The 27,633-nt window shown below is 41.5% G+C and overlaps 1 protein-coding gene across 5 annotated transcripts; it reads left to right on the forward strand.

Annotated features, from left to right (window-relative positions):
* The first annotated feature begins 1,970 nt into the window (after positions 1-1,970).
* Positions 1,971-21,808, forward strand: LOC131574872 (OX-2 membrane glycoprotein-like). Of its 5 annotated transcripts, XR_009276602.1 has the most exons (7): positions 3,163-3,286; positions 4,685-4,766; positions 5,563-5,898; positions 6,544-6,810; positions 8,580-8,696; positions 12,197-12,340; positions 17,841-18,022. XR_009276602.1 is itself a non-coding variant. In XM_058829707.1 (6 exons), exons 2-5 carry the CDS (start codon positions 4,709-4,711, stop codon positions 8,690-8,692), a joined length of 774 nt encoding a protein of 257 aa, XP_058685690.1. In that variant the 5' UTR covers positions 1,971-2,018; positions 4,685-4,708; the 3' UTR covers positions 8,693-8,696; positions 17,841-18,017. The 5 variants fall into 5 exon arrangements, 4 of the variants coding, with proteins under 4 accessions (XP_058685690.1, XP_058685688.1, XP_058685687.1 ...); XM_058829707.1 differs by lacking the exons at positions 3,163-3,286; positions 12,197-12,340 and adding an exon at positions 1,971-2,018 and having other exon boundaries at positions 17,841-18,017; XM_058829705.1 differs by lacking the exons at positions 12,197-12,340; positions 17,841-18,022 and adding an exon at positions 19,526-21,808.
* The last annotated feature ends 5,825 nt before the right edge of the window (positions 21,809-27,633 follow it).

A 27,633-nucleotide genomic window follows, 5' to 3' on the forward strand; every position in this document is an offset into this window, starting at 1 on the left:
CCTCTTCTTCTTCTTCTTCTTCCTCTTCCTCTTCCTCTTCCTCTTCCTCTTCTCCTTCTCCTCTTTTTCTTCTTCTCCTTTTTCTCCTTCTCCTTCTCCTTCTCCTTCTCCTTCTCCTTCTCCTTCTCCTTCTCCTTCTCCTTCTCCTTCTCCTTCTCCTTCTCCTTCTCCTTCTCCTTCTCCTTCTCCTCCTTCTCCTCCTTCTCCTTCTCCTTCTCCTCCATCTCCGTCCTCATTTTCCTCCTCATTTTCCTCCTCCCTTCTCCAATGTCCTGGGGTGACTTTATGATACTGGTATCCCCAATCATCTGGTTTATGTTATATATTAAGTTCTGCACCTTTAAGACTGGCTTTGAGAGCAAGAGAGGGGGAAGAAGAAGCCGCAGTTTGTGTTAAAGAAAAACATCACTCCCACACATCTCGCTCCTGGACTGTGGTGTCTGCAGCACGGACAGACAGCGGGACAGAGCTTCTCTCTGGTTTTTAGTTAGTTTTAGCTAGCTGAGGCAGAGGAGTTCCCTGGACCTTTGTTTTTTTCCAGTTTTCTTGGATCTGTACAAACCTGCTCTGGACTGAACACCCAGCCAAACCCCGGGAGCTCAGGCCTCTGGCCCACCGGGGCCTGGGCCTCGGCACTTTCCAGCGCCGCAGGGACTGATAAGAACCTGAGCGAGCCGAGCTACACCACATGAAAAGGACTTTTCTTCCTAAACTTGATCCCATCGAACAGCAAGAGGTTTTATTATTTAATATTACTCAATTTCTGTTAAATAAACAGCTTTTTCCACTTCTCTCCAAGGAATTTTTTTTTCCCTTTTCCCGGACCAGTTGATGGGGAGGGGCATTTCCCTGGAGAAATCCCCATTTGCAGTTTTCCTTCCTAATTTGCCCTAAACTAGGACAAATACAGCTTTCCCTCCTCCCCCACCCCCTCCCCCTCCTCCACACCCCCTTGTCCTGCCGGGACGTGTGGCAGTGCCAGCCACCGCCACGGAGCTGCTGATCCACCTCAGCCACCAGCCCGGGATCTCAGCTCACCCCTGCTGTTCCAGCTGAGTGTTCCTCAGAGCCCTGCAGGAGCACCGGCACTGACTGCCCGAGGGGTTTGTGAAGCAAAGCCTCTCCTCCATCCCTTCCCGTCTCGGCCGAGAAGGCTGTCACGGGGTCCCTGCTTCTGTTTTGTTGTTAATGTTGTAGTTATTGTTGTTTGTGTGCCTTGTTATACACACTGGTAAAGAACTGTTATTCCTATCCCCAGATCTCTGCCTGAGAGCCCCTTGATTTCAGAATTATAATAATTTGGAGGGAGTGGGTCTATATTTTTTTATTCCAAGGGAGGCTTCTGCCTTCCCTAGCAAGACACCCCCAAAAGTGCCCTTTACTTTTATAAAATAAGAGCAGGAAGATTTCACTGGGATTTTCCTATTTCACTGGGATTTTCCTCCTTTTGTTGCTTTAATGCCACAGGGCACTTAGGGATAAATTTATTTAAGCTGTGCAGTGGCCAGTTCCCTGGACTTCTCTCTAAAATCCCCTCAGCTATAGTGAAGGCAGGTGAGCACAGAAGACTTGCTCACCTGCAGAGACATTTTTCTCATTAAAACATGCATGTAGGTACATCAGTCTCAAACAACAGGTGGGTTAGTTGCTGGTCTCTTTTAGGATGAACAAAAAGGGGAAAGCTGTCAGAGGGAAATTTAAGTGATTTAAGATGCAGTGATTGATCCTAGGAGATAGAAAGAAAGGTAGAAATAAAGGTAGTGGTAAGGTTGAAATTTTGTTGAAAAGCCAAGAGGCTTTGGATAGTTAGTTTGGATAGTGAGTTGGCAGGGGGAAAAGGCTGCACTAAATCAAGCACAGTGATGGGGAAGGTGTCTCCATGCACAGCTCCACCCATCTGGTAGAGACACAGCCCTGATCTCCGGACACCAGCTACATATCTGGTTCGGGGAGATTTGTATTTCCACAGGTCAAAAGACACTCCTTTGTGCACCCAGGTATTGAGAGCAACAGGACTGGTAAGGTTAATATATGGTGAGCCTGGGATGAGCCGGGAAAGCTGCAAACATCACCTGCTTGCTTAAGACAGTTTAGTAGTAAGAGGAATGGTGGATTTGTCTTTACAAAAAAGCTGTGGGTCTGCTGGTAAATAAAACTAGCACTGAGAGATAAAAGAAACAATGAGATGGATTCCACTGATTGATGAATGGAAAAAAGATATTTGCCTTTACAAACAAACTGTAGGTTTGCTGAGAAATGAAATTGAATATTGAAAGATGAAAGAGACAATGGGGAAACACCATAAATTCAAGAAGAATTAAAAATTAAGAGGGAGGACTATAGATTAGAGTGGAATCTTAGGTATCAGGCATTCCGGGAAGTCTGTACCTCTCAAGTACCTCAGCCAATGGGCAAAGAAAGAGGGACATGCGGCCAGGAAATTAGGATAAAAAGGAGGCTGAGTCCTCCAAAAATTTGAGAGACCCCAGGGGAATGTCCCATGGCCTCTCCCTTTATTCTAATAAAGTAAAAGGAGTACTCTGTCTTCTTTTTGGACATAAACCTCTGGTGTTTGTGGATTAATTTTCCTGATGGTAGAATTGCTCCAAATATTCCCACACATTTGTGTCATTTAAGACTGGGCATCTTTGTCAATTAATTTTGGCAGGGTGTTGAAATTGTGGTGTTTGCTTTTTCCTGTGAGCAATCATGGCTTAAAACAGGAGATCTTCTAGAGCCTGGCAAGATAAATATTGCAGCTGGAATGACAGTGTATGAACAGCTGCATGTGAATGAAAGCATTTGAAGAAAAAGCAGGCACCAAATATCCTGTATTGATCATTAAGAATGCTGTTTCTAATTAATCAGACTGGGAAATGGGTTGTTTCTGCCAAGCCTGCAACAAGGTCTAATAAGTTATCCCTGCTGTAGTTCTATCAGTGGAGACCCTAATTGAACAACAGAAAAATGGATTCTTTTGAGATTGAAAAACATCTTTTTGCCTGGTATCACTTACTGCCCCTTCTCCTCCCCACCCAGCAGGAAGGAAGAAGTGAAAGCAAAAGAGCTATCCCAATTACATAAGAGATAGAGCCCAAAATAATTTGTTACTGGGCTGTTATGAATGCTCTTGAGGGAAAAGCTAACACTGCGTATGTAAAGCGCTCGCTGTGGGACAAGGACTGCGATGTCGGAAGCTCTCCAAGCTCTCAATCCGTCTTGCTCCCCTCTTCCGTGTACTTGGAGCAGCCATCCCTCTCACCGCCTTCCCCGGACACATTCCCAGGTGTGAGGAGGGTTTCGGGGGCTGCCCGTGGGTGCCTGACAGCGCTGCCCGGAGCGGGACCCGCCGGGGACGGAGAGCTGGAGCCGCCGCCCGCTGCTCGCATCCCGTTCCTCTGTCCTTCCCAGGCGGGAGCGTCCTCCGGGTGCCGGGCTCGGTCGGCAGCTGCCTTCGGAACCCTGAGGGACTCCAGGAGGGTGAGAGTGTCTTTGAAATTAAAGGAGATTCCCAGAAAGTGGCGGGGGTGCGATTTGTCCAGGGAGGGACAATCCAATAAAGGATTTGAGCTTTATTTACCCCAATCTTTAACTTTTTTTTTCTTTTTTTTGGGGGGAGGGTTTGCCTTTTTTTCTTTTTTCGTTCCTTTTCTGTTAGTTTTGGTTTTTGTTTCCCCACCCTCTGCAGCACCCGTGTTTGGGGTTGTGACTTTAAGGGAAGTCTTTCTTTCTGTGCCCGTATAGCTACTGTGTTATAGCTACACGGTATAGCTTTGTTCCTCATTGTGTGAATTCTTGTAGCTACCCCGGGTGTGTGTAGAGGTGCATCAGGGGCTTTAAAGGGTACTAAAGCAGTGAAGCAAAGAATTGTTATTGAAAACTCTGCTTGCCTGCAGGTGTGGTACCTCTTCCACTGCTTTATAAACAATTCTGGGGCTCGACAGTTTGTTTGCTATGCTGGCCCTTGATTTCTGCGTGCTTCTAGAAATATTTATCTGAATTTCTTATAGCCATGCTCAAGTACCTGACTACACAAACTTTTTTCAGCTGGGCTTGTTGCTGATGGGGCCATGTTTCCTGATTCTACTCATAACAACTTGGTCTCTGTTTGTTCTTGGTAGCTGGAGAGTTGTATCAGGAGTTGTTTCAGCACGGTGCGTTTAAAATTTAAAGGCAGGCTACTGGTTGTGGGTGTATGCAGCGTGTATGCAAGTTTGCTGGCAATTTGTTTTTAAATATTTTTTTTCTTCCTCATATTTATTTATTTATTTAACAGCCCTCCTTTTTTAACCTCTATAATGCTTTTTAGTTGATTGTCTCTTATTTTTTGCATGTTATCAGATCTTTAAAAGGTTGGGCTTTGCTTCCATTCTTGACATAAGATGGTCCCCAGATGCTTCAGCTGGTTTTGTAGGCATTGGTAAACAAACTCAGCAGTGGGTTCAGTGTGTTACAGAGGTATTTTTGGCAAAATAATGTTTCCACTTGAATACAACACCAACTTCAGTTCCAGGCAGGTGTACAATTCAGTCGTAGGAAACAGGGCAATAAGACTTGTCAAGCCTTGCTGAGTGACCACAGAACTACATTCTTTTTCACATCAGAAATCTACAGGTAATTTTTGCACCCTGAATGTATAATATCACCAGAAGATGATCTATCATGTCTCCTTGTCTTTCTTTAGGTGAAGCAGATTTTCTCTTCCAAAATGGCTTTACAAGTTCTGGTTTTGTGTTTGACATATTCTGGGCTTGGAAAAGCAAATGGTAAGTTTAATTTCCTGAAATCTGCTTGAAATTGTTTGGGAAACTTGTTTCAGCTTTGTGAGGCTTCAACAGAGTAAGAGAAAAAATAGGTGAAATACAGATAGCTGGTGCTGTTTGACTTACATACTTACATAACTGAGACAGAGACTTGGAGCTGGTAGTTGTGACACAAAACCTCCCAGAGCAGCATTTAGAGATGGGAGGGACAAGAAGCATTCCGTAACTACAGTGACACTGGATACCATTGTTAACCTGAGTTGACAGCTTCCAAGATTGGGGCATCCCTAAAGAACTTCCTTCCCTCCATCTCAAATGCACCATGAACTCTGAAACTACAGTTCAGAAAGCCTTTTAAAGGCATTTTGCTGTTTACTTCTCTGATAATGGCTTGGTGTGTCCTTCTCTTACGCATTCAATCTTCCTCTAGCTCTTAGGAAACAAAAATTGAGTATCTGCTGAGAATAGGAAATCATGAGCTGATTTAGTAAAACAATATACTAATTAACTATATTAATTAGATAATTAGTATATATTATATGACTACAGAAATAGGTAAGTCTTTTTGTCCTTTAAGAAGTTTAGAAGAAAGCTATAGCCTCAGCCAATGTAAATCAACATAACTTCATTCATTTCTAGAAGTATGCTGGAGATGGACTTTTTTGTAGGGAAAAGCCAGAGAAACATTATGTAACTGAAGGAGTTGTGTCTGTGGTTAATCCAGGCCTTCGAATCAACATTAGGCTTCTGAATATGTGTGATGTTTGCCCATCTCATTAACTGTTTACTGTCATTGCAGTGCTCCCACAGGAACACAAAAAAGTGAGGATGGGTGACAGTGCAACTCTGAGCTGTGCCCTGACAAAACCCATGGATGTTGTGCAAGTGACATGGCAAAAGGACTCAGAAGATTTCCGTGACTATACACATGACAATATAGCTACATACAGTAAAAGTAATGGATTGAAGATTCACAAGCCCTATGAAGACAGAATGAATTTCACAAGTCTGGAACTCAACAAGACAAGCATAACTTTTTGGGTCACTAGAATGGATGATTCAGGATGTTACAAGTGTGTCTTCAATGCCTTCCCTTTGGGCCCCTTCTCAGCAACCACCTGCCTGAGTGTTTTTGGTGAGGTTCTCTGCAGGGATATGTCTCTAGTGAAATAAGAGATGTTTCCTCACCCACAGTATTTCCTTGAGCTGATTCAAGAACTGCAGTGATAGCGGCATTCCTTGGTGGAACATGATGTAGAAACAGAGCACTACTGCTGTGAGCAAAACTCTGGGAGTCATATTCAAGCCTTTTGTGGTTGTTTTGGCTTTTGTTTGTTACTCCTTGAAGCAGCAGCTGAAAATCAAGGAGTGGAATATTTGTAAGTCATTGATCAGCTGGAGCTTGGGCAAACCAACATGGCCCATTGCAGTTCCCTTTTGGTGCAAGCGTTTGGCAGTGCTGTGAGCTGCTCTGCCAAACCCTACCATTGATAGGGAATTAGCAGATAGGACCAAGAAATTATTTTACTTAACAGATTATTTTAAAATAATCCATGCTTGGATTTCAGATTGAGTGAAATCTTTGGGGTATATAACTTCAGTATGGGGGTATTGAGTCATGGAGGGGACCTGACCCAAGGAACTCTTTGTGCATTCCTTGCCATTGGGCTCAGTGTGAATTGAGTAAGGTTTGCTCTGATTCATAATGGTTAGACTGCTACTACTGCTTATGACCAGGTGCTCACTGTGGTGATGACTTTTCTCATCTGTGTGTTTGAAGGTCTTAATGCATCTGTCCATCACAACATTTCTGAAGGTCATTTGATAGCCATCTGTAATGCTGATGGCTTCCCAGAGCCCACAGTCACCTGGAACAACCTGTTCAATTCTACTCCTACACAGAAGATAGTCAAGCACAAAAATGGGATTGTGTCCATCACGAGTCAACTGGAAATCTACAACATTCAGAGCATCAAGGCACAGGATTTGACCTGCAGAGTAAACAACACAGAAGAAACATTTGAACTGCCTGTGAAAATAAGAGAAGGTAGGTGAGCAGTACAAGCAATTTGTTAGCATTCTCTTGGCCTCCATGTTGTGCAGTAGCATATTTGGATAGGAACCTTCTGGGAAGAGGAGGGAATGAGAAGTGTGTATGTCAGGAAATCCTGCTTGCGTTCATTGTTTTCTTTCAGGTAATAAATAATATATTGGAGTCGTATCCAAGAGAGGAAATGAGGCAGACTAATCTCCGAGAGAGATATGGGGTTTAGAAGCACTGTGCATTTTGCAGCAAGTTGAACTAAGGTTCCCATGTAGACCTTCCTAATTACTTCTAACAGCCTAAAAATAAATATAGATATGTCATCTGATATCTATGAGTAGAAACTCTATGAGTTGCTTCATGAACTCAGAAATTTTGAAATTCAAAACAAGCAGTCTCTGAATCAGATGTTTCAGTTCAACTTACTCTATGTTTTGTTTTATTTAACCGGTATATTATGATTTAGTTTCTCTGATTTTTTCCTAAGGCACATGTCCACTGCACTAATGGTCAGGGAGCAATAGTACTTTCAGGGTCAGTTGAAGGTTCGAACATTTGGTTTATACAGAAATTTTAGATACATTAATGTAACTTATCAGTGTCTTGTAGTGTTAATTTATTTCTTCTTCCAACATTCTGTTCTGCTTATAAGATTTTCACACTGTTTCTGCAGATGAGGAACAGAAACATTAAAAGCTGAACTACCATTCTTAGTTCATACAGGAACACTGACTTGGGCAATTTAAACTTCACATGTCTCTGTATCCAGAGCCTTAAATTGAAGACCACCTGTAAATTAGCAAGACAGAAAAAGCTGCTTGTAGCTGTCGGTTAATTCTGAAATTACATGCTCAAGAACTGATTGTTATTGGAACAGTAGTAAAGAGCAGTATCTGATTTTTAATATCTGCTCTCTAAACATCCAAAAGCAATTAAGTTCTTCATTCTCAATTACTGTTCTGAAAAAGCATATTACTTTTTTTGTCCTGTCTCAAATATTTTGTTTCACTCATTTAAAAACAAAATTTATATCTCAGAAAGCAGAAAACTAAGACTGTTGTTATTTCTTGCTAAGTGGATAAAAAATCAGCTAACAACTTCTTCTTTAGACAATCTTATATTTTAGAGGACTAGAAGTTCAAATAACTAGTTCAATGTGTCTTTATTAAAAGACATAGCAGTTTTAGCTTGGGTCAAATAGATTTCAAGTCATTCAATTTTCCAGCTAATGTCAGTGAAATGAGCCTTTGTATAACATTTTGATTGATAGCAGTCAAATGAAGTGGCTAATGCCTAACCAGGGAGGAACATTTCTATTCAGCTGTTGGGTAGAGCTATTTGCAGGCAGCAAAACATAGCCTGTCTTCTTTTCTTAAAATTAATGTTTCCTTTTCACCAGTAGTAAGTGTTTAAAAGTAAAAATAATAAAATTCCAAGCAAACAAAAAAACTGTTCTGAAAGTGTTAAGACTTTTATGAAGTTCTGCTTGTGTATATATGCCAACCACTCTATCAGCTATGGGAATGGCAGTGTTCTTTGCCATGAGCACATCTTGTCTTCACATTTTCACATGGGCAAGTAGTTTGTGTTTGAAGATATACGGGTTTATTCTCTCTTTTGAGCAATTGCTGCTTTCACTTATATTAGCAATACCTTTAGCCATATCAGAGGAACCACTGTCATTAATCAGACATCCTCATGGCTCATTTTGCTTCTTTTCTCAATAAACTAGATTAATTTGCTATGGGTGTTTTATTGTTTTGTTTTCACAGAAAAGGGATCATCATTGCTTTGGCTGGTGATTATTGCGGTGCTTCTAGTAGTCATCACAGTTCTGATTCTGATTACACTGTTCTGGAGGAAGATCCTGTGCAGGAGGAGTTGAAGTGGTGAGTCACCAATGAGTGGAAACGTGATTTTCCTAGAGCATATAAGAAGGTCTGATCATCTGAAAGAAGAATGAGACTTCATTAGGATAACACTAGGGGTATAAGAGTGTCATATTGGACAACTCAATAATAATAAATAATAATAGTAATATGTTTACAGTTTTTAGAGGTTGCCTCAGTTGCGTGTAAGTTTAAGAGCTGTTTTCCCTTCTGCCAGGGGGCAATCCAAGGCTGAAAACTGTGAGGGAAGAATCCAAACAGAGCAGAACATGCTGCTCTTGGTTTGCTTTGAAGTAGCAGTCTCAGCTGAGGTAATTCACTTATCTTACACATCTTCTTGGAAGCCCACAAAGTGTAGCATGCTCAGATAATTTTTGGCAGATGAAGTAAACACTGGAGAGAAACCCACTCATGCAGAGCAATGTCCCCTCAGGGGAAGCATTTCTCCACTGGTCACAGCCCCATCTTTGTATTTTTTAAGCCAAACTGGGTAATATGATGAAAAAGTGTGCTCAAATTTGGCACATGAGTGTGCTTCCTAATGATGAATTAAGGAGAAGTTGCAGTTAGTGTAATGTCTCTGAGTGTGTAGTAAGCTGGTCATGGATCAAGTAAATGATCTGGTCTTAATTAGTATTCACAATGAACAGAAAAAGACCAGGGAAGGTGGGTTGCAGCATGGGACAGGACAGGGGGAACACTATAAGCTTCAGAAATCACAGAAATTTGATGGTCATTGGCAGTTTCACTGTTGTTTAACTAAATCCAAACTCCATGTCTGGCTTTAAATTCCACTAATATATTTAGAAACACCAGCACATATTCACCTGGCTATTTTGATATCTGCTTCAGGGCAATAATGCAATATAAACTAAAGAAACATTTCAAGGAGTATTACACCTGTCTATTGTGAAATTAGATCTACAGCACTGACTGTGAAGAGGGTTTGACCTAATGAATCTGCTACTGCCAGAGACACAAAAGTCTTCACTGGGAAGAAAGAGAAGCAAACAGTCCTTACACCCCACAAGCAATATCTTAATTGTAAAATGTATGTGAGACTTTCATTGATCCTATAAACAATTCAGAAGATAAAATTTCATATTGAATTTTCAGACCAACCTGGAAATTAAAATGTAAGGAGTCTGTTCTTAAATAATGCCTTTTAAAGCATCAGAAGAAAAAGATGAAATGCTCACAAAAGATGTATCTTTACTCTACAACAACCATTCCAAACATAAAAGAGCTTGTACTAAGCATACCTTGAAGGAGAGACCTTGAGGTGGAGGTGATCTGATAGAGCACCCCCTAGAGCAGATCAGAGACTGACCAGGAAAAGAGAGTGACAAAGAGCAGAGGTGCTGCCTTGCAGTGTTTTGAAGGCCTTTCATTGCATGGCAGATGAGAACCACGCTGGGATGCTGTGTCTGCACTGGGGCCCAAAGCTGGACCAGTGTCACTTAGTGAGACACTGCTTGACAAGACCAGGTTGTTCATGTTTAGAGCAGGCAGAGGATATCAACGTGTCCTAGCGTGATTCTGGCCTTGGATATGAGTGATTCCTTGGACAATGCCCTTATGTGTGTTCAGCGATAGTTTGTAACAGGGCCATCCCCAGCAGGCAGCGTCAGCAGGTTTCTCACACCCTACACCACATGCTAGGAATTGGGCTTGGAAATCCCCAGGCTTTTTCTGTATCCTTGTGCCATGACATGGGTCATGTGAGACATGATTTTCTTCTGCGGAGACACCGCTGTGATGCACAGCAACAGAGCCTACATGTTATTTGGGGAACTGAACAGATCCCACTCCCCTGCCTTGTGAGGAAAGTGTAAGACACAGAAAAGCATTAGTTTCAACTGAAAGCACTGGGCCTCTTTTTCCTTAGCTAAAGGCTCCAAGCTTGAAATCCCTCTGTGTCTCCAAGAGAAGTGGGGTCTCTTGTCCCCCTGCCTGGGAAGACGTCAAGATTCCTGGCCCCACATTTATGCCAACATGTCACCAGGTCAAGACTTAACGGAAATCCCTCTGCTGTGGGGCAGAGGGCGTAAATTAGATGAGCAGTGTCTAGTAGTGGGTGTTTGTTGAACCAAAGTTTATCAAGAAAAGCAGGATTTGAATGACACCCATTGTTTGTGTTCCTTCCTGTTTTTCATGGGTCTTGATTAACTCTGATGCCAGGATGTGACTTCTGCAGCGAGGCTGTAAGGCGTTAAGGGTTTTTTGTTAATGTAGTCCAGTTTTTATCAGCCACAGTCTGTATTTTTTCAGCTGCTCTTTGGTCTTCAGTTTCAAAATTGTAATGCACTGACCTGGATTGGTTTTGAATAAAGGCAGCATTACTTTAGCCAGAATAATTTTGACCAGCTGATCATATTCCTTCCTACAGTGACCATCTTAAGGAAGTGTGTCTGTCTTCCAAATTTACATCTGTTTCCCTGGAGTCATCATTAATGATTTGCTGTAAAACTTCAGTGGTGGTGCAGTTTGATCACCCTGTCACCGTCTGATTTTTATTCTTATTTTTTCCTCCCAGGATGCTCTTTTCTGCAGGTGGCTAAGGGTTCTTACAGTTCATCTTGTATATGTTTCCATGTACGTGTCACTTTCCTGGCCATCCTTAGAATACTAAGAATATCTTGGAGCTACAGTAATTTTTAACACTATATTTACAGCATGTTATCATCCCACAGGTTCTATGATGAGGAAATCCCCTAAACTTCTTAGCTTTGGATCCTAGTGTGGTTATGTGGTGACTTGTTTTTTTTCTTGATCGTCTGTAAAGTATGTTTATGCTGTCTAAAGCATTGGTCATAGCTGGTTCACCCAAAAGGCAGTAATACCTTGCAGAGAGCCCTTTTCTGGTTTTATCCTCGCTTGCCCTCAGACTGGGTGGAATGAGGAGCAGTGCCTACCCACAGACTTTTGGACGTGCTATTGTAACAGCACAATAGAGAGCTAACAGCACTGGCTAGAGAATACCAGGATCTGTCTGGGGCTTTACTACTCCTTTTCCCTCTGCACTAGATAACAAGCACAGCTTTTCCAGGCTTGTCAAGATGCTCAGTTTTTAGAGTGAAACAGTAGTTTTTCATCTGGGTGGCTGGGGAGCCTTCTCTAACAAAGTTTCTTCAGAATGTTTTTGCTTCTAAGAGTATACTTAGGTTTCGCTTTGCTTTTCTGTCACTGTTGGACATGAAATGATTCACACAGACACAGCTCAGTGTGCGATAGGAAAAAGAGAGCGATTTATTCCATGGTTCCAGTATTTATAGATTCTCAGCAACGACCAGGGGTTGGATAGTCAGGTTACCACCTTCTCAATCACACTGGTCGTGAGAAACATCCATCAAAAGACATTTCTTTAATGGAATATATAAACATCTATGTTTATAGTTACTTTCCTGGGAAAGTGGCTAGAAACTATGAAAACAAGATCAGAAGGTTTCATTCTCAGGGTGACACTTTTATTTTTGTTGTTCCCTTCCTTTTCATGGTAGATACTTGGGAATCAGGTATCTGGGGCTGAAAGTTGATGGCCCAGCCCTCAGGCATTTTTGCCTTGTATACCAGTTACAGCGCATACATACATTTTGGTTCTCCCTGAAAATATCCCAGGTGAAGTGTCTTCACAGCATTTATGGGTAAGTGACTTGTTTGGAATCAAACTGAGCAGCATTTGGGGCAAGTGCTGACACACAAACTTTGGAAAACTCACGTCTCATCCTCTACCTAGTAGGGAGGCAACCCCAGCCGTGCCTATCACTCGATGTAAATGCAATGAGCAGGCTGCAAAGAATCACCAGGCATAAAATCTGCCATGCCTGAAGTTTCTTGGTGCTGCTCATCTGACAGAAAGTTAAATCCTTTCATTCCGTACTCAGCTAATAGAGCTTAACAGTAGAGCACACTGAATTAAAGCAGTCCAGGTAAGAAGCCAAGTGCCTGGGTAGAAGCCAAATAAAGGCTATTAGCCTGGATAAATTCCTGTGTGTCATGGGGTAGCTTTACTTTTAAGACAGCTTGGAGAGCTAAGGAAGTTAAAGCTGTTGGTGGCTGATGGAATTTTTTTTCCTGACTAATTATCAGTCATTTTCAAGAATTGACAGCAGTTCTGACTATTAAAAAGTGATTTTAACTTGTAAACACTTTTTTAAGAAGTACAGTCAGAGCTCTCTTGCTCTCTTTGGTTTCCGGCTTCTGAGGAGGTAACAAGGCTCTGTGGTAACTTCTCATTCCCCCCCTCCCTCTCTCTCTCGGCCGAAGAAGGCCACAGAGGACCAAATGGGGGGGGGGGGGGGGCGGGGGGGGGGGGGGGGAGGAAAAGAAAGCAGAGCTGCTCAGTTACTGCTGCTGCTGGACTGAAACTTGACACTATGAACTTTTGCAGCTTTTCTAAAGCTTTTAATTCTTTTACTACTTAGATAAACGTACAGATTACTCTTTTTTCTCAGCAAGACAGAAAAAAAGAGATAATCAACATGAAGAAGACATCATAGAACTACTAAAAACAGTGAAGAAAAGAGTTAAGGTTAAATAAGAAAGAGGGAATAAGGGGAGATGCTTACAGCTGAAATATCTTTTTGTTAAAGCTATAGAGATGGACAATAGTAGTTTAAAAGACTCTTTTAATTCATGACTAGAGTATGAGAAGAATAGTGTTCAAAGTGGGGACTTTTGAGAAAAAGAGAGAGTGGTTGTGATACTGTGAGTTGCTGGAAATGAGTAGAGTGAAGATTTTGAAGCCTTGGGGGGCAAGGCAAAAGCTGTTTTCCAGGAAGGCTCACAGAGACAGATGAAGAAGACTTCTGCCTTTGAATAACTCATCCTTAAAATGGCATCCCTAGACTCATTGACCCATGCACACCTCGGAGTTATGTGGAATGGGAAGAGTGAACTCTAAAAACTCCATAGATTGGCAAAAGGAGACTTCTGTTTCTCTACAAAGACTGATGAAAAGACTCAAAAAAAAATTGAGACTGTTTTTAACCAACAAAGTTCTAAAGTTTTTTGTCTCTATGTTGTCATGTGTACAAAAAATGGTCAAGTAGTGAGAGGTAAAAAAGTTTTCTGAAAGTTTATTCTGGTGTTCTTATTCTTGTAGTTTGTTAACAAACTGTCTTTATTCCTTTTAAGTTTTAAGCCTGTTTTGCTCTTGTTCTAATCCATATCTCACAGCAAGAAATAAGTAATTTTTTTAATTACTGGTTTAAAACCACGACACTGTGACTTACCTGTCATTTATGTGTCCTCACTTGAATGCTTTCCATGGCATCACTTGCTTATTTCATGGCTTGCAGGATACTCATATTTCAGCCTGGCCAATTAAAAAGCTTTATGGTTAATTCTCAGGATGTATCAGTCTGCAGGGGGATAAAATTCCACGCATACGTTTCTTCTGGAGGCTTGTGGTAACCTGTGAGGAAGGACTCCTTCACAAAGGCATATAAAGAACAGAATTGTTTCTTTTGGCTTTGTTTTTAATAATTGGTATGTTGATCTCTCTTGGGTAGCGTATGCGGGTTTTGCCATATGTAAATCTTCAGAAATATTCAAATAGTATGTTCGTGTTTAAAAATACTATAACAAGAGGGAAAAACTGGGGCTTCTAATTAAGCAGATATTATACTGAATAGATAAGAAAGCTGAATAGAATAGGTTAACCTGGAAGAAGAAAACTTGAAGAGTCACAGAAGAAAAGACTAGGCCAGACCAAAAATTCCATTCTGCAGAAAGCACCAGCACAGAAATGTGTTTTTCCTGTTTGGATATCAAAACATTCGGGTTCTCCTTCAAGTGGAGATTTTATGGAACTCACATGCAAGCAGCACTGCCTTTGCCTCTTAGTGCTATGGTTTACCTGTCAAGGTGGAGTTCAGTCAAAGGTTGAACTTGATGATCTTAGATGTCTTTTCCAACCTCACTCTTTCTACAATTCTGTTTGTCTCAACACCAGCTATCTGTATTCCAGAGAAATGCTGAACCTCAGTGTGCTCAATATGTTACACAAGTACTCCAAAACAGGTTCAAAATACCTCTTTGACACAAGCTGGAGATCACTTAATACCCTGAATAGGAGTTTAAGAATCCCTGATTGTTACCTTTTGAATTTGATAGTTGCTACAAATAGCATAGAATCGGGTCTGGTAAGTGTAAAATAGCAGCTTGGCTGATCAGCTATAGTATGTGGGTATGAGAAACCCAAATTTTGGTGGCCAAATACGTCCTGGAAGGCTGGGAAATAAGTACTATGCAGGAATTCCAGCTTTTGGGAATCTTTATAAGAACAAGTACTTGGTTACACTTTTCATTGCTTTGTTCATAGTAAAGATAGTCATTCTGGAAGAGCCATTATAGCAGTACTCTCTGTCTATATTCAGTTTGGGGAAAGGCCCTGTTTCTAAGCTCTAGCTTAAAAATTACAACCATTCTTATTTTGTCTTATGACTTGGATTTGCTTTGACATCTGGTTTTCTTAGTAGCAACAGACTCAGTAGTTGAGAAACATATAGTAGCAGCTTGGTTTTAGGAGAATTCTTACAATAATATTTGCAGAGAAGACCACTAAATACCAGACTTTCAGATTATAAACTTGGGACATAACCTCTTTTATGAGGCAGATGGATATAACACACTTCCTCTGCTTACAGAGACAAATGGGTTTCTGGCAGTCATGTCCCAGCTGGCAAGGCTCATTTTAGAGTAGTCTTGCTTTCCTCTCAAGTGTGGCTTTAATGGGAGTAGGAGATTATATTGCTCCTATTTTGAATTCCTGCAAAATAGCAAAAAATATGCAGTGAATATTCAACAGCCTCTTTCCTTTAACCTTCTTAATACTAAACCAAAAAAAACCCAAACCCAAGCCAACTAACCAAACAAAAATCCCAAAACCCAAAAATATCATAGTGTAAAAAGAAGTATAGAGAAACAGACTTAAACAGAGGTACTGAGGGGCAGAATTAAAAATACAAACAACAACCTCATGACAAAAATGTCAGTGAAGGGGTAATTCTGCTGTCAGGCTGCCCATCAGGTTTCCTTCAGATATAAATATTTTGCAACTCAACTGAAGACGTTTTCTGGGTTTAATCACACTGTTTGCAGACAGCCCCTCTTCCCTAGTAATTCCACCTAATTATCTGCTCACTGAAATGTGCCTGGCAGTACCCTCTGGTCTGTATCATAAATAGAAGGAGGATGGGCACACTTTGCAAGCTTTCCATGATAAAGTGCTACCTGTTTCCATTGTGAAAAACAGGGACAGCTGGCGTTTTGTTTGTTTTCCCTGATATGTTTTGCTAGAAAAAGCATGTTTCTTATCTTGCTCTCCATTTAGTACCACCAGGAAAAGGGAGGGGAAGAGAAGGGAGGGGAAGGTCATCCTGGTCCCCTAGGACATGGCTGAGTTTTTGCCTGGAAGGATGAAATAAATCCTGGTTTGCTACTGACAGGATGAAGGTAGTGCTATAGGAAACATCTTGGAGTTTGTCCTGCACATCTAAAGGGAAGGCATTGAAGTCTATGCTACAAAAGCACAAAGTCCTTTCTTTGCCAACAGGAAGGCTTTCTGTTGGAGTCTGAAATACAGACTGTGTGCCCTTGTTTTTAATTTTTAGTTCTAAAATTCAAGAAAACACTGAATTTCATATAATATGAAATTCATGAGCATGTTTTCATAGTGATACATGAAAACAAATGATAAAGTTAGATGAAAAAAGCTAGAAGTGTAGGTGTGTAGATTAGAAAGTTTCTTAAATCACTGGGTGAAAAAGTAGTTTAGCGAACAGGAGACAAGATGGAGGATTTAGGGTGTTGTCCCTTGTCCTTTCTTCTTTCTTCTTCATGTTCTTCTCCTGGAGGTTTTTGGGTAATAGTTAATGATTGGATAGAAAATGCCGCAGTGCATCACAGAAGTGATGGGTCATTGGGTCATTAAGAAAAATAATATACGTGTCTATTGTTAATTGGGTAAAAATAGGTATAAAGATAAAAGAACTGCGTAGTTCGGGGCTATTTTGTGTATCAGACATGAAGTGTGCCACAAGGCCTTGTTTGTACCATCAGAAGAAAGAAATGTACCAAATTGCAAAGATTAACCTTGTAACCAGCCTGGAGAGACCTGTTAAGTTTTGTAAGGACCCTTCAATAAACACGAGAAACAAGATTCTAACGAGCTCGAGAGTTTACTTCGAATAATAAGGACTGAGATAAGTGGAACTCCCCACGAGGGAGGATCCCAGAATAATTGAGCCCAGAGAAGGCTGGGAAACTAGAGAAAAGCTGTATCTACAGAGAATTCAGCCCAGAGAAGGCTGGGAGACTAGAGAAAAGTTGTATCCACAGAGAATTGAGCCCAAAGAAGGCAAAGAAAAGAGAGAGAGAGGTAACACTTTCCGTATATGTGACTAGTAAAATTTCTGTCCTGTGCATCATATTTGTGCTCATATTTCATCATGAAGTAATTTTCTGGTCCTTCCTTTTCCTTTTCATTCCAACAATAGGGCATTGTATATAACCAGAAAATAAAATGTCCGGCAGCTGAAAGGGAGAACAAATAGCACTCCTGTAATATGTGAACAGTTGCCTCACTGTTTCAATTCCTCATTCACTTCCTTGATAAGAATTATTTATATTCGCAATTACAAAATACTTTACAGAATACTTTGTCAGAATGCAAGGTTGTTAGATAAGGAACCTCTTTCATATTCCTCTACATGAAAAGTAAAGATGCCATATATTTTATTATTGTCTTCAAAGCCATGTAAAGGTAGTGTTGTAAACTGAATCTCAAACAAATTAAAGACATTATGAAATATCAAATTACTTATATATGCAGTATATGTGTATTAATTAATTATTGGTGTGTTATTACCAGTGAAGAAAGTAGTTTACTTTTCACAGTTTCAGGGTTTTGTACATTCTTTATGTCATATTCTGAATTCCTCAGTGTGTGAGATTTCCAGAATTAAAAAAGCAGGGAAATTGTTCACCACAGGGTGGGCTTGTCACTGTTGCTCCCCAGTTTCCCCACTGTGCATTTCACTTCCTCCTGTCCAGCAGCAGCTACACTGCTAAGCAAAGCCTGAGACAGCAACACAAGGGCCACAGCTCATCCTTTCCTGGGGCTGTTTTTGTGTTTTCTAGGATCCTTGAGGATTTCTGTCCATCTAACAGCTCATTAGAAGTCAGCAGCCTGAAATCAGCATTACACATAGTGATTTGACCAGCTGGAAAGAAGCAGCAAAAAGAGGAGAAGACATAATGTACACTGCCCTATCTGGAAGCTGAGTTGATCACTGAAACAACTAACACAATGTTTGTTATCTGGTCTAGGTCCTTGTCATGGGGTAGCTTTACCTTTAAGATAGCTTTGAGAGAAGGAAGTTGAAGCTGCTGGTGGCTGATGGGAGTTTTTCCTCCTGACCAATTATCAGTAATTTCCAAGAATTGACAGCAGTTCAGACCATTAAAAAGTGAATTCATCTTGTAAACACCCCCCCTTAAGAAGTACAGTTAGAGTTCTCCTGCCTTTTTCCGGCTTCTGACGAGGTAACAAAGGTCTGTCTTGGCCTTCCCCCCCCCACTCCAGGCTGGAACGAGGCCACAGGGGGGGAAGCAGAGCTGGTCAGCCGAGCTTCGTTTTCAGTTTTTGCTGCTGGACTGAAACCTGACACCATGAACTCTTGCAGCTTTCTAAAGCTTTTAATGCTTTTACTATCTTGATAAACGTACAGACTACTCTTTTTTCCCAGAAAGAGAGACAATCAATATGCAAAAGACATCATAGAACCACCAAAAACCAGTGAGGAAAAGAGTTAAGTTTAAATAAGAAAGAGGGAAGAAGAAGATGCGTACAGCTGAAATATCTTTCTGTTACAGCTATGGAAATGGACAATAGTAGTTTAAAAGACTCCTTTAATTCATGACTAGAGTATGGGAGGAATAGAGTGTTCAAACTGTGGACTTTAGAGAAAAGAGAGAGTGGTTGTGATACTGTGGGTTGCTGGAAATGGGTAAAGTGAAGATTTTGAAGCCTTGAGGGGGCAAGGGGAAAGCTGTTTTCCAGGAAGGCTCACAGAAACAGATGAAGAGGACTTCTACCTTTGAATAACTTATCCTTAAAATGGCATCCCTAGACTCATTGACCCATGCACACCTCGGAGTAGTGTGGAATGAAAGGAGTGAACTCTAAAAACTCCATAGATTGGCAGAAGGAGACTTCTGTTTCTCTACAAAGGCTGATGAAATGACTAGCAAAAATTAGGACTGTTTTTGACCACCAAAGTTCTAAAGTTTTTTGTCTCTATGTTGTTATGTGTACAAAGAAATGGTCAAGTGGTGAGAAGTAAAATGGTTTTCTGAAAGTTTATTCTAGTGCTCTTATTCTTGTAGTTTGTTAATAAACTGTCTTTATTCCTTTTAAGTTTTAAGCCTGTTTTGCTTTTGTTCTAATCCATATCTCACAGCAAGAAATAAGTAATTTTTTTTAGTTACTGGTTTAAAATCACTACAGTCCTTAATCTCAAAATGTAGGACTGGAGGGAACTCTTGGTCTGCTGCTCCACAGAGGAGGAGATTTTTGTCAGGCAAAACCTTCTTTGCCCATGCCACTCCTGGTACTGCTGCTGGGCAAAATGTGTTTGTCTTCTTCCAGCTGAGTTTTGAAAATGTCCGTGGATAGAAGCTCTGCAGACTCTCTGGGGGATTCTCTTCCAGTGCTCTTGCTCTCTTGAATTAGGGATTTAATTTTTGCCAACACCTGTCTGCAATTTCACTTGAACTCAGAGTTCACCACCCTCTTCCTGTCTGATTTTTCTTCTCTTATCCAGCTGTTCCAACTCCTTTTTCTGTCTGGAAAGACCTGCTGGACTCAAAATCACAGGACTCAAACTACGCCAGATTTGTCAAAATTATTGGGGAAAAGCAATAGGTCTCCAACAGGTGACTGAATAAACGCAGTAGCAGCCACAGTTTGGAAAGAATAATTGTAAGTAATTTGTATAATATATAAGTCATTTTCTTTGCTTGATTTTTTTGTAATCCCAGAGTGTTTTCTTCTGTGTTATCTGTGGTTTTTAGGGATGTGTGTGGTGGAGTTAAATATTTAAGTGAGGAGGAGATGGTAACAAAGACCAGTGGTGGAAAGCATTGTCTTCTCCATCTTTCTGTTAATACCCTATCCTACTCCTTGCTGAGCTGCCAAAAAGCATGGATTTCATCAATAGTTTTTGTGCTCACCTTATGCACTGTTCAGAATAGTCTTCCCTGTCTTCATCCATTTTTATTGTGTTTTTTTAAACACTGATAAATGGCTTAGCTGGCCAAAAGTCATTATTCCATGGCTGGACCACGTTGGGTGGGATGTCACACGCTGAGCTCGCTGTCCTGTGCCCCTACTGTGGCTGCAGTGGTATCAGCTGGCAGGCTTACAGAGGCTGAGCTTACTGACTTGTCATGCCTTTGGTAGCAGATAAAGACATTGCACTATTCTTAGGAGGTGGACCTAATTCTACTCCTGTCCCAGGCTGGATTGGAGTTCCTCTCCTGACATCCCAAGTTACTCATCACTGCCAGCCCAAGCCTGCTGATCCAGCCATTTCCAGGCTTAAAGTTCCAGGTGCTTGACCCCCTCTTGCTGGGCAGCAGCAGGGTGCTCAGGAGGACCATGCACTCCTGGGCATTGCCATGCAGCTCCTCTTCTTTGTGAAGGGTTGAAGGCTCCAGGTGCCCTCTGCTTCTGTGCTTGTTTTAGTTGGGACAGAGTTATTATCTTGATACGAGTTAGAATGAGGCTACCTTTCCAACTCTTCCCTTCCTTCCTGGGGACTGTGTGGTTATTAGTTGCTGGCTGGGGTTAAACCATGACAGCCTCCGAGCACCTCCGCAGGGCTCTGCGCCTGCCCCACAAGGCAAAGACTGCTAAAAGCAAGCCTACCTCTGGGTGTTCCTTCCTAGTGGCCCATTTTACTGACAGGATAGACAGATGGGAGGATTGCAGGGAGTCCTTTGGTGATTTTTTGTTCAGCTGAAGAGTGCTACTGTTCAGGGTGTTTCTCAGTCTTCCTTCTGTCTGGATGTTTGTCATTGTATCAGGATCACTAACAGTATGCTCTTTCCTTTTGGCTTTGATGAGCATTTGTTTGTGCATCTGAAACAGTCCATTTTACCAGAGTGTGTAGTGTTTTGGATTGTGCCTTTTATGTCATATGTTTATTAAGAGTACAAACTCTCAAGCTGAAAAATCAACAACAGAGATGTAAAATTTAGGGCAGTGTTCAGAGCAAGTATTTTGCTGGTTCTCGAGCAGTGGCCTCTCCAGAGCCTGGTAAAAAAGCTTCATGTGTCTGTCTGCTTGTGTTCTTGAGGATGTGAGGGCTGCTGTTTGCTCTGCTATTGTAGGTGCAATATGAATTATTTATTTGTACATTTCACTTTTTCTAATTGCAAAAACAAATCTGTTTCAACCAAAACACCAACTGGTCTTTTTTTTTTTTTTTTGCTTTTCCCCCTACTTGTTTGAGATACCAGAAATGTGTCATTGCAATTTGGGCTTTTTAATAGTTTTGATTTATACTTTACTTCCTTTCTGAACAGAAAATGGCAGTTCATGGGGCTTTTAAGGTATTTTGGTGTATTTTTTCCTTTTAAAATAAGGTTTTGAGCAAAACTTTTGAGATAAATTTACAGAAATATTTTTGACCAGAGCAGCTGCAGTTGAGTTCAGATTTGAAAATAACTTCAGTCAATCAAAACAGTGTATTCTGTATTTTTGCTATTATAGTCTGTGTCATACTTGTTGCGTAATTATTTTTTATCTAAAATTACATGCTCTACTGATATATTGTCTGTCTTGTTTTCTGTATTTCCTGGATGAAAAGAAGCCAAATAAAGCAAATTTGAACATAAGGCCACATGATTTTTTTCATTTGTAGCACAGTGCTTGTGAGCTTTTATAAATCAATGAGAGAAGTATTACACATGCGCTCTAAGTGTATGAATAATTCCTTTGGGGAAAAGCAGTAGTGACCCAGTGTACTCTGTAATACATGTGGCCTTTTGAGATTAATTGTGAAACCACAATAATTTTGTTTCTCATGACATCAACTTGCACTTTTCTTCTTAAAAGATGTGGTAATGAGAAACTTGAATATAATTAAAAGGATGTGTCAATGCTACTGTATCCCTTGAGGAGCCAAGTGTCATGGGATTGTGTCCTAGATCTGAAAGGCAACGCTTTATTGCTTGTCTGAGCTATATCTGTTGGTAAAATACAATAGGCAGTGATTTCCAGAGGTTTTCCAGAGATTGCAACATAAACTTCTTATTTTCTCAAGGATACAAATGGTTGCTGGTGATGCTTCCTCCTGGATGCTGGCCAAAAGTGCAAGTCTTTATTGCTGCAATACCTCACTCACCCTGAGTGATTGGAGATTCTAGTTTCTTCTCCTGGGAATTTGTTGCTATAGAACAAGGAATGACAGCTTTAAACTCAGAGAAAGTCAATTTAGATTATGTATAAGGAAGAAGTATATTACAATGAGAGTGGTAAAACACTGGAGCAGGTTGCCAAGAGATGGTGGATGCCCCATCCCTGGAAACATTCAAGGTCAGGCTGGATGGGGTCTGAGCAACCTGGTCTAGCACAAGATGCCCCTGCTCATTGCAGGGGGATTGAACCAGATGGCCTTCTGAGCTCCCTTCCAATCCAAACTCTTCTGTGATTCTAAGAATCTGACACTCTCAGATCAGGTAAAGCAGTGAGCCAGAAATGCTGCTGCCCTGAGCACAGAACAAACTCTGGTTTTCCCTGGAGAAAAAGCAACGTTTGCCATGCACAAGAGCAGAAGGGCTGCCTGGCCTAGGAGCTCCTGGCACAGCTGGCTCAAGTGCTGCTTAAGCCACCAGTTGAGGGGTGGTTTGGCATTTAAGGAAAGAATTGGGAAACACCCACAGAAGTTTTTTTTCTGGGAGAAGCTGCTGGGAGCTTCCTCTGTGTCTGAGATTAGGCCAAGAAAAGAGATACAAGAAAAAAGGAAAAAAAAACAGTCCAGGGAACTTGTCTGCCTCAGCTAGATAAAAACTAACTAACAGCAAAGGAGAGCTCTGACCCGCTGTCTGTCTGTGCTGCAGACAACACAGTCCAGGAACAGGATGTGGAGCAGTGAGGGCTCTTTCTCAACACAAACAATGCGCTTTTCCTTTCCCCCTTAGCTCTCAGAGCCAGTCTTAAAGGTGCAGAACTTAATATGTAACATAAACAAGGTGATTGGGAATACCAGGATCATAAAGTCACCCCAGGACAAGTTGCAAGATGGGTTGTGCTGACAGAGCAGGGCAGGAACCAAACAGTGCAGGCTGAGGTGGTTCAGGCTGGGGCTGAGGTATGGTGGCAGTGTTAAGTGGCCTTAGAAAGAGTAGATTTGCCACCCTTAACTTCACAAAATGTTCAAAACATTCTTCACAAAACATTTGCAGAACAGCATGTTTCCTCAGGGAAACCACAAGGCTGCTGCAAAATCCATAAAAGGTTGATTTTTTGTCTGGCAGCCTCATCATAGGAACCTGTCAAAATGTTTGCTTTAGTTTTCAAGTCACAGTGCATTGTTTAATTGCTACAGCTGTCTCCTGTCTTGGTGTGCTTTTCTCCCTGATGTGCTCAAGGATGTAATTTCTCTGAATTGTCTTGAATTGTGCTGACATAAGGCACAGGAAGGTAAAGTGTCTGTGAGAGATAACAACTTCTACACATGGATCAGTGGGATGCAGAGAGGGTCTTCAAACCACCAATACACAGGGTGTATTTCAGAGGAATACAGGGTTCCTGTGAAAGATGGAATTTGAAAAAATAAATAAATAAAATGATCACTTCTGATCACACTGTGACTTATCCTTTTTTGCCTTGCCTCACCTACCACCCAGCCCAAGGTCAGACAAGCTGCTCCAGCTGCTCTGAAGCAGTGAATGCAAGCTTGTGTTTTTTCCTTTATCCTTTTTTCAGTCTTCACCAAACCATTAATTTTGCCTCTGCACTTTGTTTCCAGTCTCCAAGTCTGAGAAGTAGGCTTGGGATGCTTCTGGGTGACTTTTACAAATCACGTCGTTGCCATGTGCCTGCCTGCTTCACTTCTGTGTCTCCCAGCTGCTGCTCTGCTAACTAAAATGCTGTTTGCTTTGAAATCATAGTGGCAGCTGCTCTCAAAGGCTGCTGCACAACAACATGTCAGGGAAGGAAGCTAAGCTAGAAGCTAAGAGGATGTGTGGTGGGGTTTTGCCTGGATTTTTTTTCTTAAAATGTATTGAAGTTAGGGGCAGAATCAGCACATAACAAGAACTTGCATCTTGATGACCAGTATTTCTTCATTCAGAAAGGCTTAAAAGTCTTTCAGTTCAAGTTGAAAGCGATTAAATTGTTTTTTGAAGACTGTATTTAGTGAGCATCCTGGGAGATGGTAATAAAGTGAATTTGGTGCTTTGAGTCACTCTGCCTGCAAGAAGGAAGTGTGGCCACCTGGACAGGCAGAACTGGGAAATAAAGAATAGGACTGTAGCCCCAGCCTTAGTAATTGGGGTTTCCTAGAGGAAAAGGAGGAGACAAAGGATTAGTATTACTAATTACTTATTTCAGTCTAATAAATTATTTTTGGAAAACAATGTAGCTGAGTGTAGTGGTTGACAAAAGAAAGTTTCCTACTTCTCACTTGAAACAGAGGTTAAGCAGGTTGGGTCTTGCTGATAAAGTATGTATCAGGCAGATTGTCTGTTCTGGCAAGAGTTTGTTAATGTAATTTGATAAAGAAACACACACTGAGAGAATGATTTATATTTTATTTTATCCATTCCTAAAGTGGTCCTGATTTCAACTTCTTTCCTCCTGATTTTGCCCTTCACTGTTCAGGCTTCCCTGATTTATTGTTTTTCTTGGTCCTGGACATGTTCCTTCCTGATCACCTTTGTTCTTTGCAAAGGACTTGGCCTGAAGCTATTTTTTTTTGCTTATGTGGACACACTCTCCATCTGATTTCCCTCTTTCCCTCTCTGGTACTCAAGTGTTCACAACAGCCACTCCATCACTGAAAGGTGTTTCCATCTTCCTGAGTCACGGTAACCACAAAGTGAAAATAGCTCCTGTGAAAGTTTGTCCTTGCTTCCAAACCAGGAGGCAGCCCCTCAAGGAATGACAACATGGACACCAGTAGCCAGACCTAGGGAAAATGTCCCTGCTCTTGTCTGTCTCCAGGAGCTCCACAGAGCCCAGATCCTGGCCACACACTGCCTGGAGCTCATGTGGAGCCCACTGACATGTTCACCTCCCTTGCTGGGCTGCATGATTGTCCCGTCAAAATGCACACAAAAATAAAACATGCAACTGGGGGCCTGAGTAACATGGTCAATGTCTCAACGTGGAGTAAAAGAAAAGTGTACTCTCACCACTGTTATATGCTTTAAGTTGGATTCCTTTTAAGCAGCTGATTATTTCAGCTAACAGACCCTATGTAGGGATGATAAATTTTGGCATTCTCTGGCATCTTTTATCGTTTCACAGCCCAGGATAAGACAGCTCAGTTGGTCAGAGCATGGTGCTAATAAAGCCAAGGTTAAGGGCTCGATACCCATACGGGCAGTTCATTTGAGAGTTGGATTTGATGACCCTTGTGGGGTGCCTTTCCACAACTCAGAATATTGTGTGATTATGTGATAATTTTGAAATTCACTTAGTAAGTCTTGTTTCTTTTCTGTACTAATTAACCTGGGAGTGAGAACTCTGTGATGATGAGAGCAGCACTAGGAAACCTTATTAGGCTTTGATGGAAGCACAAGAGAATACTTTCTTGGACAGCATGGAGGGCATAATGCCGGGAATGAGAGGTTAGAAAACTTGGGATGAGAGAAAGCTGGCTTGTTTCCCTGACAGCTCTCAGTATCCCAGCATAGAGTGGTTGCACTGGTGAGATGAGAGAGAGCTGTGTGTCCTGCTCTGCCTCCAAATTATGTACCTGGAGTCAAGTAGCTACTTGTGCTGTTGTCTGCATGGAAGAACAGGATTGGAGTTGAGTCAAACCAAGGTAAATGTGTTTTGTTTGACCTGAATTGATGGTAAGATCTCAGATGAATTATTCAGCAATGTTTTTGCACTTAGGTACATAGTGCTTCCTGGGATTGATATTTTAATTTTAGAATTTTCAGGGAGTTTGTCACAATGTTATTGTCAATAGGATAAGAGTCCTGTTGGCCAGGGTTGTTCTGTAGTGAACAGTTCCCCTCTCTCACTGCCCACAACACTCCCATCTCTTCCTAATTTGCAGCTGAGAGTCCTAGCTTCTAAATTGATTTGGGTACCAGAGGAGCTAAATCTTATTGCAGCATGCAGCAGGAATCATGAGCTGAGATCCTTTTCCCGTTTGCTTCACTGGAAAGAGGATTTGTTACTCTGCCTGCACTTCCCAGAAATGTTTTGGTTTGGCTGCCTGTCAGAACTGCAGTGTTTGTACAGTGGCAGACTGGCCACATGAGCAACTGGAAAACTGAAACTGGAGAAATTTAGTTCCTTGAGTAGGTTGGCTGCTTCCTAGACAAAAGCTGAGTGTTCCCTGGAAGAGCAGAAATCCCAGTGCCAAGGAGGAATAAAGACACAAATTAATGAGGTTTACATAGGAGTTATTTAAATGGTGGTCTACCAAGAAGCATTGAGGAGGAATCCCTCCAGTGTGGTCCTGTCCCCTACAAATCAGTAGGGGAGCAGAGCTAGCATGAAGGCCTATGATGGACATACAGCATCAGGTTATAGAGGTTACTCAGCATGGCCTTGTCTAACTATCAAGGCTGAGGTTTTTGCCACAGTTTCCCAGCTGGATTCCCTCTTAAGTGCTTTTTGGGACCGTTCAGGATGATGGGAAATCCGGACTCTGAGTCTCCAGACACATTTCTCTTTGTGCTGTGCAGTCCAAATTTCTGTGAGAAATGTTAATCTGATATTAAATTTGGAAAAGATAAAACTCTCCGCTGTGTGTGGAGTTGTGCCTAACAGTCCATATAAAGAGCTTATTATGTCTTTATTTTTTGTTATGTAAGTAGCACTTCCATCTATGGGAATAATCTCATTTCCAGTAGGAACTGTGTCTCTGCTGGCGACCCAGATATTTTCCCTCTCCCTTCTGACATCTCCCTTTCCATGTTAATCTGGCCAATAGAAAGAACCTAGGGGTAAAATTAACCCTAGAACACTGTATGGGCACCCTGAAAAATTGTCATGCTAAAAACAGGGAAGACAGAGCCATTGAGAAAGATCAGATGTGGAAATTGTGTCCTGGGGTGACTTTATGATACGGGTATCCCCAAACACCCAGTTTATGTTATATATTAAGTTCTGCACCTTTAAGATTAGCTTTGAGAGCTGGGGAAGTTAAAACTGCTGGAGGCTGATGGGAGTTTTTTCTCCTGGCCAATAACTAACCATTTCTGAGAATTGACAGTGGTTTTGACCATTGAAAAGAGAGGTCAACTTGTCAACATCACCTTAAGATGTAAGCCTGGGAATTACTGGCTTTCTTTGGTTTCTGGGTTCTGAAGAGGTAACAGGCTCCGCCTCGGCCTCCTCCCCCCCCTCACCAGGCCAGACAAGGCCACAGAGTGTGGGGTGGGGAGAAAAGCAGAGCAGGCCGGCCTGACTTGGTTTGCAGTTTCTGCTGCTGAACTGAAACCTGACACCATGAACATCTGCAGCTTTTCTAAGACTTTAACTATTTTACTACCTGGATGAGACTTGCAGATTAATCCTTTTTTCCCAGAGAGAGGGGAAGAAAGAGAGGGAGTGAGCAACATGTAAGGAGACACTATAAACTATCAAAGACAATGAAGAAAGGAATTAGGTTTCAGAGGGGGAAGAGGAATAAGGAGATGCTTTAATAAACTGAAATATTTTTTTGTTAAAGCTATGGAG

This window comes from Poecile atricapillus, chromosome 1 (genome assembly GCF_030490865.1).
Source record: "Poecile atricapillus isolate bPoeAtr1 chromosome 1, bPoeAtr1.hap1, whole genome shotgun sequence".
Classification (NCBI taxonomy): Eukaryota; Metazoa; Chordata; class Aves; order Passeriformes; family Paridae; genus Poecile; species Poecile atricapillus.